General features: G+C 46.3%; 1 protein-coding gene across 3 annotated transcripts in view; it reads left to right on the forward strand.

Moving 5' to 3' along the window:
• Positions 1 to 13852, forward strand: part of NSD1 (nuclear receptor binding SET domain protein 1) — a 1028734-nt gene that overhangs the window by 448549 nt on the left and 566333 nt on the right. For all 3 annotated transcript variants that reach the window (XM_086931779.1, XM_086931778.1, XM_086931780.1), the window contains exon 9: positions 5625 to 5691. In XM_086931779.1, the coding sequence (XP_086787905.1) occupies positions 5625 to 5691 (67 nt within the window). The remainder of the gene's footprint in view (positions 1 to 5624; positions 5692 to 13852) is intronic.

Raw genomic sequence — 13852 nt, forward strand, 5'->3', positions numbered from 1 at the left:
GCGAACCTCCTGCATTTGCTGGGGTTTACTATCAATGTGCCGAAGTCACACCTGACTCCCTCTCAGACGCTCCTTTTCATTGGAGCGGCTCTGGACACGGTGCAGTTTCGGACCTATCCTCCCTAACGACAATTCCAGGATATTCAGGCTATGATACCGATGTTCCAGCCTCTATCCTGGAGTTCGGTGACAATGACTCTGTGGCTGTTGGGCCTCAAGGCCTCCTGCATCCTGCAGGTGCATCATGAACAGTGGCGCAAGCAGGCTCTGCAGTTGAACCTTAAGTTCCAATGGGCACAGCACGAGGAAATCTCACCGTCCTGGTTCAGATATCAGAGAGCACTGCAAAAGACTTGCAGTGGAGGCTGACAAATTGCAATAGGGTCAGAGGCAGACCCCTCTCCCTTCCCCACCCAAATCTCACAGTAAAGACAGATGGGTCTCTTAAGCGATGGGGCGGTCATCTTGGGGAGGTGGAGATCAGAGCACTCTGGTCGAAGCCCAGCTCCTTATCAACCTATTGGAGCTTTGTGATCTGGTTGGCACTTAAAGCCTTTTTACCATCCCTCAAAGGAAGACTAGTTCAGGTGATCACGGACAACACTACCGCCATGTGGTACTTCAACAAACAGGACAGAGTGTGATTGTGGACTCTGTCAAGAGGCCCTGCACCTCAGGACTTGGCTGGAACATTCCATTTCCCTGGTGCTTCAACCTCTGGCTGTTTCTCTGAACGCTAGAGCAGAGTAACTCAGCCTATGGTGACTTGCGGATCACAATTGGCCTCTCAATCCAGAGGTGGTAAAAGGCCTCTTTAAGCGGTGGGGAGAGCCTGGGTTTCCTGCTGTAGAGAACGCACAAAGTCAGCAGTTTTGCAAGTTTCCAAGGCGGCTCTCGCTCGGCGAAGCTTTTTGTCGCAAGTGGAGCTCAGACCTCCTTTACGCCCCTACCACTCCTGCCCAGAGTGCTCAAGACGATCAGAAGCGACCAGGCACAAGTTATTCTTGTGGCTCCAGAATGGGCACAGAGAGTTTGGTATCTGAAGCTTCTGGATATGAGCATTGATCCTCCATTCAGGCTTTCTCTTCGGGAGGATCTCCTATCGCAGCAGCTGGGGAAGGTCCTCGATCCGAACGTGTCCACTCTCCGCCCGCTTGAGTGGAGATTGGGCAGAATCAGTTGAGAGCTTTTGACCTTCCTCCCGAAGTCTTGAAGTTATTCTGGCAGCCAAGCTTCCCTCCACGAAATCTGTATATGTCTGTCGATGGAACAGATTTTTTAAATATTGCACGGACCGGTCTATTGACCCCTTATCTGCTTCTGATGCAGATAGTCTCTTGTTTATTATTTCCTTGGCCCAGCAGGGCTCTGCTCAAGGCACTCTGAAGGGCTACCTTTTGTCCCTCTCAGCCTTTATTCAGCAGCCAGATCTGCCTTTGCTTTTTAAGTCCCCTCTGGTGCAGAGCTTTTGAAAGGGGTTTGCCGACTTGTTTCCCCCTTCTCCTTTTCTCATGCCACAGTGGGACCTTAATTTGGTACTTACTTTCTTGATGTGCGCACCTTTTGAGCCGTTGCACAACTGCCCTCTACGGCTGCTCACTATAAAAACAGCTTGTTTGATGGCAATTACCTCTGCCAGGGGGGTAATTGTCATCACAGCCTACTTACCTGACAGTCTTTTCGTACAAAGTGGTACTAAAAACTAAGGCATCCTTTTTGCTCAAGGTTCTAATTCCCTTCCATCTGGGACAGTCTGTTACTCTTCTCACTTTCTATACACCTCCGCACCCTTCCAAAGAAGAATGTGTCCACCTTCTGGACCCAAAAAGAGCGTTAGCGTGCTACCTTTATTGTACTGAAGAGTTCCAGGTGGATGACTAACTCTTTATAGGGTACCAGGGAGCAAAGAAGGGGCGTCCTGTTCAAAAGAGTACCAGCTCTCATTGGGTTATCCTCTCTAAACAAATCTGTTGCCCCTTGGCAAAGAAGCAGGCCCCTGAAGGCCTTAGGGCCCATTCCGCCAGGGCGAAGCCAGCCACTACAGTCCTCCAGCATTCAGGTTTCAATAGCTGATATCTGCCAAGCGGCCATGTGGGCGTCTCTTCACATGTTTGCCAGACACTATCGCCTGGATTCTCTGTTCTGTAGGATTTTCTGGTCTAAAACTTTCCACAGACCCTCCTCTAGGGAAGGTATTGCTTGGGTATCTGTTCAAAGGTAAGGAATCTGCGTCTAGATGTTATTATCAGCTGGGCAAGTTACTTACCTTCGCTAACGCATTATCCGGTAGAGACATAATCAAGCCGCAGATTCCTTACCGAGCCACCCATCCTTCCCGCATTGCGGAATTGTTTTTGTCGAAGCTGGTCGAAGCTGGTCTCCTTAAGGGACCTAGCTTCTTTTTTAACACACCATGGTCAGTCACTTCATGGCCCTGCGCCTCTGGTGTGGAAAGTCGTGAAAAGTACTGACGTTAGCCTGCCGGAGAGGCGGTTACATTAATTATGTGGACGTCACAACGATGACTAACAAGATGCTGACGGTGTCACACAGAGTGGACCGATGCCACCAGCTGGCGCACAGGGGTACTGCTAAGAAATATCTTCTAGATCCAGCAGGACGCCGGGAAGTTCAAAGGTAAGGAATCTGTGGCTAGATCATGTCTCTACTAGATAAGGTATTACTGAAGGTTAGTAACTTGTCTATCGGGGTGAAGCCAGTGGACTGGGCACTTCTCTAGATACTGGCATGTTTCCACCCCTACTTTGGCTATAGAGAAAGGCTTCATTCGCAATGGTGGTGTGGAGGGCAGCTGAGCTCCTGGACTTTAGTTTGCCCTTGGGGACAGTCAAGTCTATTGTCTTGACAGAAGTGCTTCAGCTGGAAGTGCCCCCATCTGAACCTCCTCTCCTTTTCAGTGAGGCACTTACTGACGTCCTGCTTGGGACTTGGTCCAAGCCGAGCTCAGGGGCTCCTGCGAGCAGGACGATTGCCCGCCGTCACCGTCCCACTCCATAGGCCCCAAACTTCCTCACTCGGCACCTCATCCTGGAGAGCTTGGTAGTCCAAGCCTCCACTTCAGAATTAAATCCCAGTGCATTCCCAACCACCCCGCCGGATAAGGAGTGCAAAATGCTGGACAATTAAAGCAAGAACATTTTTTCTTTCATAAGCATGGCATCGCTGTTGGTGAATCCACATGGCTCTTGAGTCACTATTCCCACACCCTGGGAGGATATGATTGCGCAGGTGCTGGCTCTGAGTGATATAATTGCGCTGGTGCTGCCAAAGGCACTAGAGGATGCCCGCTCTGTGATCTCCCACGTTGTTGCCGAAAGGAAGGATGCAACTAAGTTCACCATTGATACAAAAGTGCCCTCTTTCTGCATGGTTGCCCCCACTTTTTGCTGAATTGCTGATGTACTTTGACTGAGTGTGCCTGGGCTCCTGCTAATCGGGTACCCAGGGCCTATGTTCTTTCCCTAAAACTGCATTGAAGCCTAAACTTAATTGGCATTTCTGGTCACAGGTCAACCCCTGGTAAATGGTACCACAGGTACCCTGGGCACTGTGACCAGAGAAGGCCTCTAAGGGCTGCAACACTTATTGTACTACCCTTAGAGATCCCGTACCATTACCCTCACACACTGCCTATGCAGGCTGAGTGTTTTGGTGCAGAACAAAGTGAAGAGTCGACATGGCACACATCTCTGTGTACCTTGTATGTGGGTAGACCTGCACACCTCTTGGTAAGTGTGAACTACAATGTTGTTGAAAGAATAAACAACAATTTATAACGTGTCTGCGTGCTATCTCACTTTGGGTACTAGCCCTAACCCCTGTACTATAATAACGTGTTTCAAGGCCTGGGATCACCCAGGTCTGTGAGATGCACAGCCTAAGTTCATATGGTTTCAAATTCTCATAGCAAATTTTTCACAATTTTGGTAAAAATCAAAGCAAAGTAACGCAAAGAAAGTTCAAAAACGTATATGGTCATGTACAGGCAATTTTAAATAAGTCTCTGTGAGTAAATTTGAAAGTAAACATTTGCAACTATCTGTTGCATATTATTGTGTTTAACAAACACTAGATTGCACTTGACATCCAAAGTTCAAAAGAAATTCCCAATGCATTTTGGGTTATTTTAACCCTTCTTCAGGGGTGTTTCCAAGTGAAGATTTGAAGAATGTAATCTGTTCCTTCCTTGTGGAACTACAACAGAATGGAAAATAGGCAGAAATGTCACAAAGAGATTCAACATAGTTAAAAACAGTATGAAAACAATAGGATTTGCACATGGCGGAAAATGCTCCCAGAAAATCAAGAGAGTTGCTCTTTGCCTGGAGACTCTTGGCCATTTCATTAGGAAATCATTCTAGAAAAGCCATCTGCATTTCCATAATAGATCTCTGCCTTATTCTCAAATATTTTAGGACATGTACCACCTCAGAGGATTATGGTTATTGTCTTCATTGCTACCCTGCGCTTGAGAAGTTTGTGGCCTTTATGGACCGTAACCTTTAGTCTGTTTGACCAAATAAGTAAAGTCTGAAGCACCTTAAAGTCCACACTATGGCAAAAACACTCCTTGATTTCAGTCCTTTTCTTTCCCCAAGATGAGGGTCTGTGGCTGATGACTGCCACTCAGTGTGCTTTCTACAATTCTCAATGTGCTGAGTGTGGGTCATTCTGACTAGCTTCTCGGAAGCATAATTCTGCATTCCGGAGAACTGACCACTAGAGTCTAGAGCTTTCAGCACATGATTTGCAGAGTGCTTGTTTGAGAATTGCAAAAGTCTTCTGCTGCCTTCAATGTTGGCTGTCAAGGGGTAAATCTGATATTATACTTTGCTGCAAGGTTTCTATATAACCTACAGAAATCTCAGAATGCTTTAACTGTGTGTCGATTTTGATACTTGCCATTACCCCTCCCTGGTTTCCCTCCATCCTGTTTGTTATTTATCTGCTTACTTACTCTGATCCCCTTCTGGGATTTTATTTAGCACTTTTGCAAATGGTGAGAACTTTCTGCTGCTCTAGACCTGACCTGATATTCGATATTAGGACTGGTGTGGATTATTTTCATTTGCACTTTCTTCACTTCTTCACATTGACTATTCTCTTAACTGGAAAGAAATTGGTCAGCATTATTTTAATTAGGAACTTTTTTTAAGACTGTTATGGTCCAGTCAGGATCACTCATGAACTAGAAAAAATATGGTATCCTCCAACCCAGTGATTTTTAGAAGGATAATATCCAAGTAAATAATGTTCAGATTGATGGTGAGATATACTGACCACTTCTGTCAAAAGGCAAATTGGGCTTTTAGAGGACTCGCTCTAGGAATGGCTTTAGTGGTGCCTTTAGCTTATACCTGCAGGACTACTAGATTAACGTCAATCCACGTAAAGCTTATGGAACACTCCTTTGCTGGAGAATTTAACTGTACCCAAACATTATCAATATAAATAATATATACATTCCATGCATATTACTACTTAAAATGTGTGCCACTATTTCTTAAATCTGCCTTTTCTTGGTATAGCTGATGTTACCCTATAACCAATTATGACTCATTTGAGTGATAGTTTCTGATTTTCATTATTTCTTTGTTCTGCAGAATAGTGTTTCGGAGACAGACATGCAGCAGTCTCCTATTACTCCCAAGTCTTCAGGGCCCAGAGCAGGTATGTTGTACTACATATTTACTTTGCCACATGTGCTGATAAGTCTCTGCCTTCCTGGAAATGTGGTGTGCTGATTTTCCTGCTGGTCCCTTCTGTTCTCTCAGTTCCTAAACATTTCCATTGCAGTTTCCAGATACAATCCAGAGGCTGTAACGAGAAAACCGCAAGAAAGCTCATCTTTTTTTGTTTAATAAATTGTTAAATTGCTTTTGACTAAGTATGTAATTTGACACACGTGTTAACAGTACATTAAATAATCTGTTTCACCCATCTCTCATTTATCTTGTGTACAGCCCCTTTAAATGGGCAGCAAGCTGTTCATTTATTATCTTCCAGGAATTATATAAACATCCAGTATATCTGGACCATTGTTTCTTCTAATGGCTTTAATATTTCTACTGTAAACATAGCCAGGCTAAAACATTACTCCTCTTCAATTGGCAACCTTTTTTGTATTATTACATTCATATTTTTTTTTTGCTGCTCCTAAATATCAGTATTAGCCATTATCTTGTTGGATGTACACAATAACAGAAAATGTACATTTTCCATAGAGGTATGTGAAACTCGTCAAATGGACATATTAATCCGTGACCATTTCGCTCACACATAAAGCCAACGACAAACATTGGATAAAGTGGTCCTAAATCTTTTTCTTTTAAACTCATTTAAAGTCATGAGTCCTGTAACACCCCAATATCTTGACTGCAGTGTGTGAATGACTAAAAGGACAATTTTAGTGGCACTGGCCAAATATAATTCAGGCCTAGGATAAGCAGAATGTTTTATGTACTTGAATTAGCCATGGCAGTTTCCGAGGTTAATTCCATGGCAACTAAGACTATTTTGCTATAGTAGCACTGTAGGATTTATCCAGAATTTAATTCAATGTAGGACTGGCATAATAGCTGCTTGCCTGGTTATGTGATATATAACTAGTTCATACATTTAAAAAACAAGCATTTGCAATGCAATAGGTCTCGCATTAGGAACGTTTGAGGTATTGGTATTGTAAATGAAAATTTTTTTAATTATGTGTTGGTTTTGAAAATAGCGAAATGAATAGCTTTGTCATTTACAATGCCAATGGTTTTAACTTTCGCAAACGTGACACCTATAGCATTTGTAATGCAATATGTGTTGTATTTACATGACTTAGATGTATTAACCTCATCGCTGCTAGAGAGTTTCCCCTGTGCTGTGCTGGACAGCAATGAAAGCAATATAAACGGGTGTGGTCATGACGAGGTCAGCTCGTCATGAGCACACAAGCACTGTGCTGCATGACGAGCTGAGCTCGTCATGAGCATGGTTAATATTACAAATAACAATGGCTTTTTTTTTAATAATGAATACTTATAAAAAAAAGTTATTGTAATTTATAGTGTCAATAGCTTAAACTTTTGTAAATAACTTTTGGGAAGATTATGTTCAGTGTATTTTATTGTGATGAAAATCCAAGAACCGAAGTGAAATATTAACATCTTTTTGTGACATTTGTAATAAATCGTGAAACATTGAGAGAACATATTAGAACCAGTTGTTGTTGAATGGTTACACAGAGTGATGCTGTGGCGTTCAGTGGTGCTGAGTGATGCTGTGGCGTTCAGTGGTGCTGAGTGATGCTGTCGCCTTCAGTGGTGCTCAGTGATGCTGTGGCCTTCAATGGTGTTGAGTGATGCTGTGGCATTCAGTGGTGCTGAGTGATGCTGTGGCATTCAGTGGTGCTGAGGGATGCTGTGGCTTAGAGGGATGCTGTGGCGTTGAGGGATGCTGTGGCGTTGAGGGATGCTGTGGCGTTGAGGGATGCTGTGGCGTTGAGGGATGCTGTGGCGTTGAGTGGTGCTGTGGCGTTGAGTGGTGCTGTGGCGTTGAGTGGTGCTGTGGTGTTGAGTGGTGCTGTGGCGTTGAGGGGTGCTGTAGCATTGCGGGATGCTGTGGCGTTGAGTGGTGCTGTGGCGTTGAGGGGTGCTGTGGCGTTGAGGGGTGCTGTGGCATTGAATGGTGCTGTGGCATTGAGTGGTTGTGTTGGAAGGTGGAGTTGGAGGGTGGAGTTGGAGGGAGGAGTAGTGCTTGGATGGTGGAGTTGGAGGGTGTAGTAGTGCTTGGATGGTGAGTTTGGATGGTGGATTTTGAGGGTGGAGTCGGCGGGTAGAGTGGTGGGCGGGTAGAGTGGTGGGCGGGTAGAGTGGTGGGCGGGTAGAGTGGTGGGCGGGTAGAGTGGTGGGCGGGTAGAGTGGTGGGCGGGTAGAGTGGTGGGGCATAGAGTGGTGGGGCATAGAGTGGTGGGGCATAGAGTGGTGGGGCATAGAGTGGTGGGGCATAGAGTGGTGGGGCATAGAGTGGTGGGGCATAGAGTGGTGGGGCATAGAGTGGTGGGGCATAGAGTGGTGGGGCATAGAGTGGTGGCGCGGGTGGTGGTGGTGGATAGGGTAATGGCCCGTAGAGTGGTAGAGTGTTGATGGAGAGAGTGGTAGAGTGGTGGTGGTAGAAGGCTGTACTGTGTGGGAGAGAGAGAGAGAGAGAGTGGGTGTGTGAGAGAGAGAGAGTGTGTGTGTGTGTAAACGAGTAAGAGAGAGAGAGAGAGAGAGAGAGAGTGTGTGAGTGTGTCTGTGTGTGTCTGTGTGTGTCTGTGTGTGTGTGTGTGTGTGAGTGCGTGTGTGTGTGTGAGTGCGTGTGTGTGTGTGTGTGTGAGAGAGAGAGCGCGTGTGTGAGAGAGAGCGTGTGTGAGAGAGAGCGTGTGTGAGAGAGAGCGTGTGTGAGAGAGAGCGTGTGTGAGAGAGAGCGTGTGTGAGAGAGAGCGTGTGAGAGAGAGCGTGTGAGAGAGAGCGTGTGTGAGAGAGAGCGTGTGTGAGAGAGAGCGTGTGTGAGAGAGAGCGTGTGTGAGAGAGCGTGTGTGAGAGAGAGCGTGTGTGAGAGAGAGCGTGTGTGAGAGCGTGTGAGAGAGCGTGTGAGAGAGCGTGTGTGAGAGAGAGAGCGTGTGAGAGAGAGAGCGTGTGAGAGAGAGAGCGTGTGAGAGAGAGAGCGTGTGAGAGAGAGAGCGTGTGAGAGAGAGAGCGTGTGAGAGAGAGAGCGTGTGAGAGAGAGAGCGTGTGAGAGAGAGAGCGTGTGAGAGAGAGAGCGTGTGAGAGAGAGAGCGTGTGAGAGAGAGAGCGTGTGTGAGAGAGAGAGCGTGTGAGAGAGAGAGAGCGTGTGAGAGAGAGAGAGCGTGTGAGAGAGAGAGAGAGTGTGTGAGAGAGAGAGTGTGTGTGTGAGAGAGAGAGAGAGAGAGTGTGTGTGTGTCTGTGTCTGTGTGTGTGAGAGAGTGTGTGTGTGTGTGAGAAAGAGAGAGCGAGAAAGAGAGAGAGAGAGTGTGTGTTGGAGAGCGTGTGTGAGAGAGAGAGGGCGTGTGAGAGAGAGAGAGAGAGAGTGTGTGTGTGTGTGTCTGTGTGTGTGTGTGTGTCTGTGTGTGTGTGTGTCAGTGTGTGTGTGTGTGTGTGTCAGTGTCAGTGTCAGTGAGAGTGAATAACAAGAAGCCAGGCAGCCCGGAAGGCGTCTCAACATCCTGTCCGAGTACAAGCAGAACGGGGACACTAGCCTTCACTTTCATAAATCCAAAGCAGTCTACTTCTTGATAAGAACTCAAGGGAGACTGGAAGAGGTGAAATACCTTCCAGTTTGAAGCACCATCAAAGGGCTGTTAAAATCGGATGCGAAGTATACCCTTATTTGTGAATTTTAAACGGTCTGGCATTGTCAATAAAGCATTCTCAAATTGAATTGCATGGGAGAACAAGCATATACAATGCAACGGTCTCGCCTTTGCAAAAGTTAGAGCTATTGGCATTGTAAATGACAACATTTTTATTTATGTGTTGGTTTTGAAAACCGATAAAAAGCTTTAACTGTGTCCTGGATGCTCCTTGTTGTAAGCATCGATCCGGCACAAATCTCTCACTGCGCCGGACGCCCCCAGGGCTCATCAGTGTCGTGTCCTTAGCAAGGCAGCTGGACAGCTAGCTATTACAGCTGTGAAGGCATAGTTTCAGACAATCACAGACTCACTCCTAAATTTGAGCCTGCCCAAGGCTCAACCAATGAAAGCAGAATTGAGGCGGGCCTACTGGAACGTGAGCTGCCCCAAGGGCCCTTCTGAGGGAAAAAAATAGACGGTTTTGTAGCCAATCAAGAATTTTCCAGCCAATGGCCCGACAGTGTATGAACTACTCACGCGCTCTCTGTAGCCAATCATTGGAATAGGCTCCACTTCAACAAATCCACGATGAGCACACTTTTCTATTACTCTGAATATGTTTGATCCTTTCTGATTGCTTGAAAGCACTTGTGTGCAAATATCTTATGAAACACATGGCGTTCGTTAAGATAGTCCTGTTGGTGATGTGTGGAGTAGTTCTCCCAGGATGTTTCGGGAGCTGTGCGCTTTGCTGAGGAGCAAGGATAAATATTCGTTTTGTAACAAGTTTTATATTTATTTCCCCTTTGCGGCGGTGTTAAGTTACTTTCAGTTGAAGGATACATCACCGGTACACTTTAAATGAGACGTGAAACTTGTTCATGTAGTTTCTGGTGATCCCTGGTTAATCGGACATAATACTATTTTACATCACTGGGAAGGCCTCCTCGCTGGTAGATCATTGGTATATTTCGAGGCGCTTTTGAATCGGGCTGTATGTTAGTGCACACGCTTGGAGGAACACATGCCGGCGCTGGGCAGTGCACCAGCTGGCAGTGTCAAACTGAGCTGGGGAGAAGTGGGCACTTGAGAGTTTTACTGTCGTGCACAGCCAGCTGACGCCGTGCCACCACAGTGTCAAAGTTGCTGTGGTTACAAACTCACCAGCCGAGCAGCAGGCAATGCCGTTCCAGCCCCCGCATGTGGATCTCCCCAGAAACCAGAGGAACGCTTATATGTTTCAGATGATCTTATGCGTCTTCGAATACACACTTAAGGACAACTTTTGATATTTTAAAAATAAAACTATTTTTTTAAATGTCAGTAAAGCCAGAAATGTAGGGCATCGAAATACTCTTGGTTTTACCGGCGTTTTGACAAACAGTGTTTGTCTTGCGATGGAGCATTTTTCTTGAAGATAGTCAATTATAAAGAATACTGGCGAGGCACTGTGAACTTACAGCGTCATCAATACTGCCGAGACACTGAACATATTTACGTTTAAAAAAATAAAGAAAGACCGACATTTGAAACTTAAAAGCTGTGAGCTCGCTGGATCTGGCTGCGTGAAAGCTTTTCTCTGAACTGCCCGTGTTCTCGGAAAGAAAGTCAAAGGTTGTTTTTCCCCCCGTTGCTTGTGGACAAGGCGGACGCGTAGATTTTGGGACATAAGATGAGAAGCCGAAGCAACTCCGGAGTTCGGCTGGATGGGTATGCCAGACTGGTACACCAGACGATCCTCTGCCATCAGGTGGGTTTTTAGGTTCGTTTGCTTAGGTGCTAAACCACTGGGTGTGACCTCAGCACAACGTAGGAAGTCCCAGTTCCTCAGTTTCTTTGTGAAACGTTCAATCGCCTGCGCCTCTAACGTATACAACAAATTGTTTTTTTAGCAAATAGCTTTGTTATTGGTAATTAGGACCCTATTGGTAATAGTTGACGGGACAGATGCAGAGCTAGCAAGATGTATTTTTTCTCCCACACTGTTGTGTACTTTATTTCCAATCGTAGACCGAGCGCAGATATGTCATACATGCTCGGCTTGAGTGAAGCAGTGCAGTGCCCAGCAACAGGATATGGTTGTTACATGCTTTTTTTGGTCTATGTGTAAGATGACTCACCCAGAGCTGCATGCACCCTACCACTCACTGGTAGTACAGCTGGATACATTCAGCAATTTTTTTAAAGCCCAGAAACAATCATGCCAGGCGCATTTCTCAAGGGCCGTCAGCCGAGCACTCCACAGCCCCCAACAAAGCAAAGCAGAAAATGGCGATCGATGAACTCTGCACTAACAAGTCAGTCCGCAGTGCCGGTGGTTCAAGACCGCACTGCGGAGCTTTGCAAGTAAGCTACTGCCCGGGCGCCATCTTCGGAGGAATGACAAAAACAAACCTTTGAAAAAAAAAAAAGAAAAAAAAAGAAAGAAAAAAGCCCACCGCTGCATGATGGAGAAAAGGGGCGGAACTTAAAAAACACAGGAACGCCCACGAATCTGCTCCGTGAATGATTGCCACATCTCTCTTCCAATGGCTAGCCTCCATTTATGGAGCTAGCCAATGGAAGAGAGAGGCGGGTTAAAGCCCCATACTGGAGATCAAAATTTCTCGCCTGCGCGACTCTGCTTGCGCAGTGAACGCCAGGCTTCGACCTACAAAATGGAAAGCGAGCGACAGAAATCCTAGCCAAGTGGAAAGAGTCCCTGTCTAATCTGTAGTAGATTCTGCTCTCTTGCATAAAAGCGGATGTCTTACCCCAGAGCCGCGGGTTTTGAAACTGAGCAGCACCCTGTGATTCTGGGCAAATCACTTCTTTTTTCCGTGTGTAAAAAACAAACATAAACAAGACCGAAAGAAACCGGAGGAAATTACACAAATGGAAGGGGAAGGAAAGAGAGACGAGGGAAAGATAACGAGACAGAGAATGAAAGATGAGATGAAGGAAACGAGCACTGGCGTTGCCAATAGGTCTCGCAGTAGGAAAGTTGGAGCTATTGGTTTTGTAAATGACATTTTATATTTATATATCGTTATTGGCATTGTCAATAACAATATATAAATATAAAATGTCATTTACAAAACCAATAGCTCCAACTTTCCAAATGCGAAACCTATTGGCAACGCCAGTGCTTGTTTTGAATGAGGTTCGGGTGGCCCTGCTCGAGCACTAGAAAACTTGAAAATTGGCACACCACTCCATGTGTGGAAGAGACGTGGTGCAAAGTGCCCCTCACCCCCTCCCCCCACCCACACACAGACATCTCCAAGATTCCACAGGTCGGAAAAAATGTTGGCGCTGCCCCTGTCACCAGAGCTTGGAATTAACCGAGTGTACACGGAATCCACCTCATAGCGCTCCGAATAGCTGCAAGGCCCCATGTTTAGCGCTATACGAAACTCCTTGAATAAATAAGAATTAAACCTAGAAGGAATGACTCTGGTGCAAAACACGGAGCCTCTGCAGACCATCGTGACTGTGACGCTGCTTAACTTAAATGTGTCTGAAACCTCTCAATTTCTCCACATAGAACAGCACAAAACCCGGCCGTATGTCCAGAGGTTGACCTTTGTTCCGCTCGCCTGCTTGTAAATGGCGGGGCTGCCCTGTGGTTGGTGTGCCTGCTGCAGAGAGCTGTCTGTGCCCTGCAGTCCCAGGAAACCGGATCACGAGCTCAGTTTGGCTTCAGAGATCGCACTGCACATTCAAAGCTGTTTTGCACCACATTTTGCACCAGGACCTCGGAGTGTGTCTTGGGTGAATATTTTTTGTTCAGTGCCTGAAACTGGGCATTTACCGGGTTAGCTGCCCGAAGCACCAGCATGGGGCTCATTGTCTAGAAATCAGCGTTGTGTGCGGTTTCCCCTCCAGCATCGCAAGACCAAGCACGGTGTTCAATTCACACCGGCGTCCACAGGGTTCTTTCTTATTTATTTATTTTTGCAGTTTTATATAGCGCGAACTCGACCCGAAGGTATCACAGCACTGTACTTGAGAACCAGTTACATTACACAAGGACACATGCATTTCTATACATGGGAAGAATACATGATTTGCCCATAACCGCAGGATGCGTGAGCCTCCTCCAGCCAGACACGAACCTGGGTCCCCAGCTTCAAGGTCCACCGCTCTGGCGTTAAACCACATCCTCTCCCCAGAGTTTAACCTACTTGAGTTATAAAATATATTATTTGATGGTTGTTCGTTCTCTGCGTAGTGCGGTTTCTTCTGTGTGTGATCATCTATGTGAAACGTACATGTTGTACGTAAAGTAGAGCACTGAAGGATTAGAAGACTGACAACTGTCATTACAACGCTTAGAAACGACAAGGTGCTGCATGACGCTATATGCAAAGCTAGTGTTGTGTGTCCCTGCACATGTCGAGTCTCGGGTACCAATATAGTGTGCGGTAGTGCCCCTGAGAACTGAAAGACACCCCTCACCCCATTCTCACCCAACCCGCAGTGTTTCCTTAGGGGGGGGGGGGGGGT

Source organism: Lissotriton vulgaris, chromosome 7, assembly GCF_964263255.1.
Source record: "Lissotriton vulgaris chromosome 7, aLisVul1.2, whole genome shotgun sequence".
NCBI classification, from domain to species: domain Eukaryota; kingdom Metazoa; phylum Chordata; class Amphibia; order Caudata; family Salamandridae; genus Lissotriton; species Lissotriton vulgaris.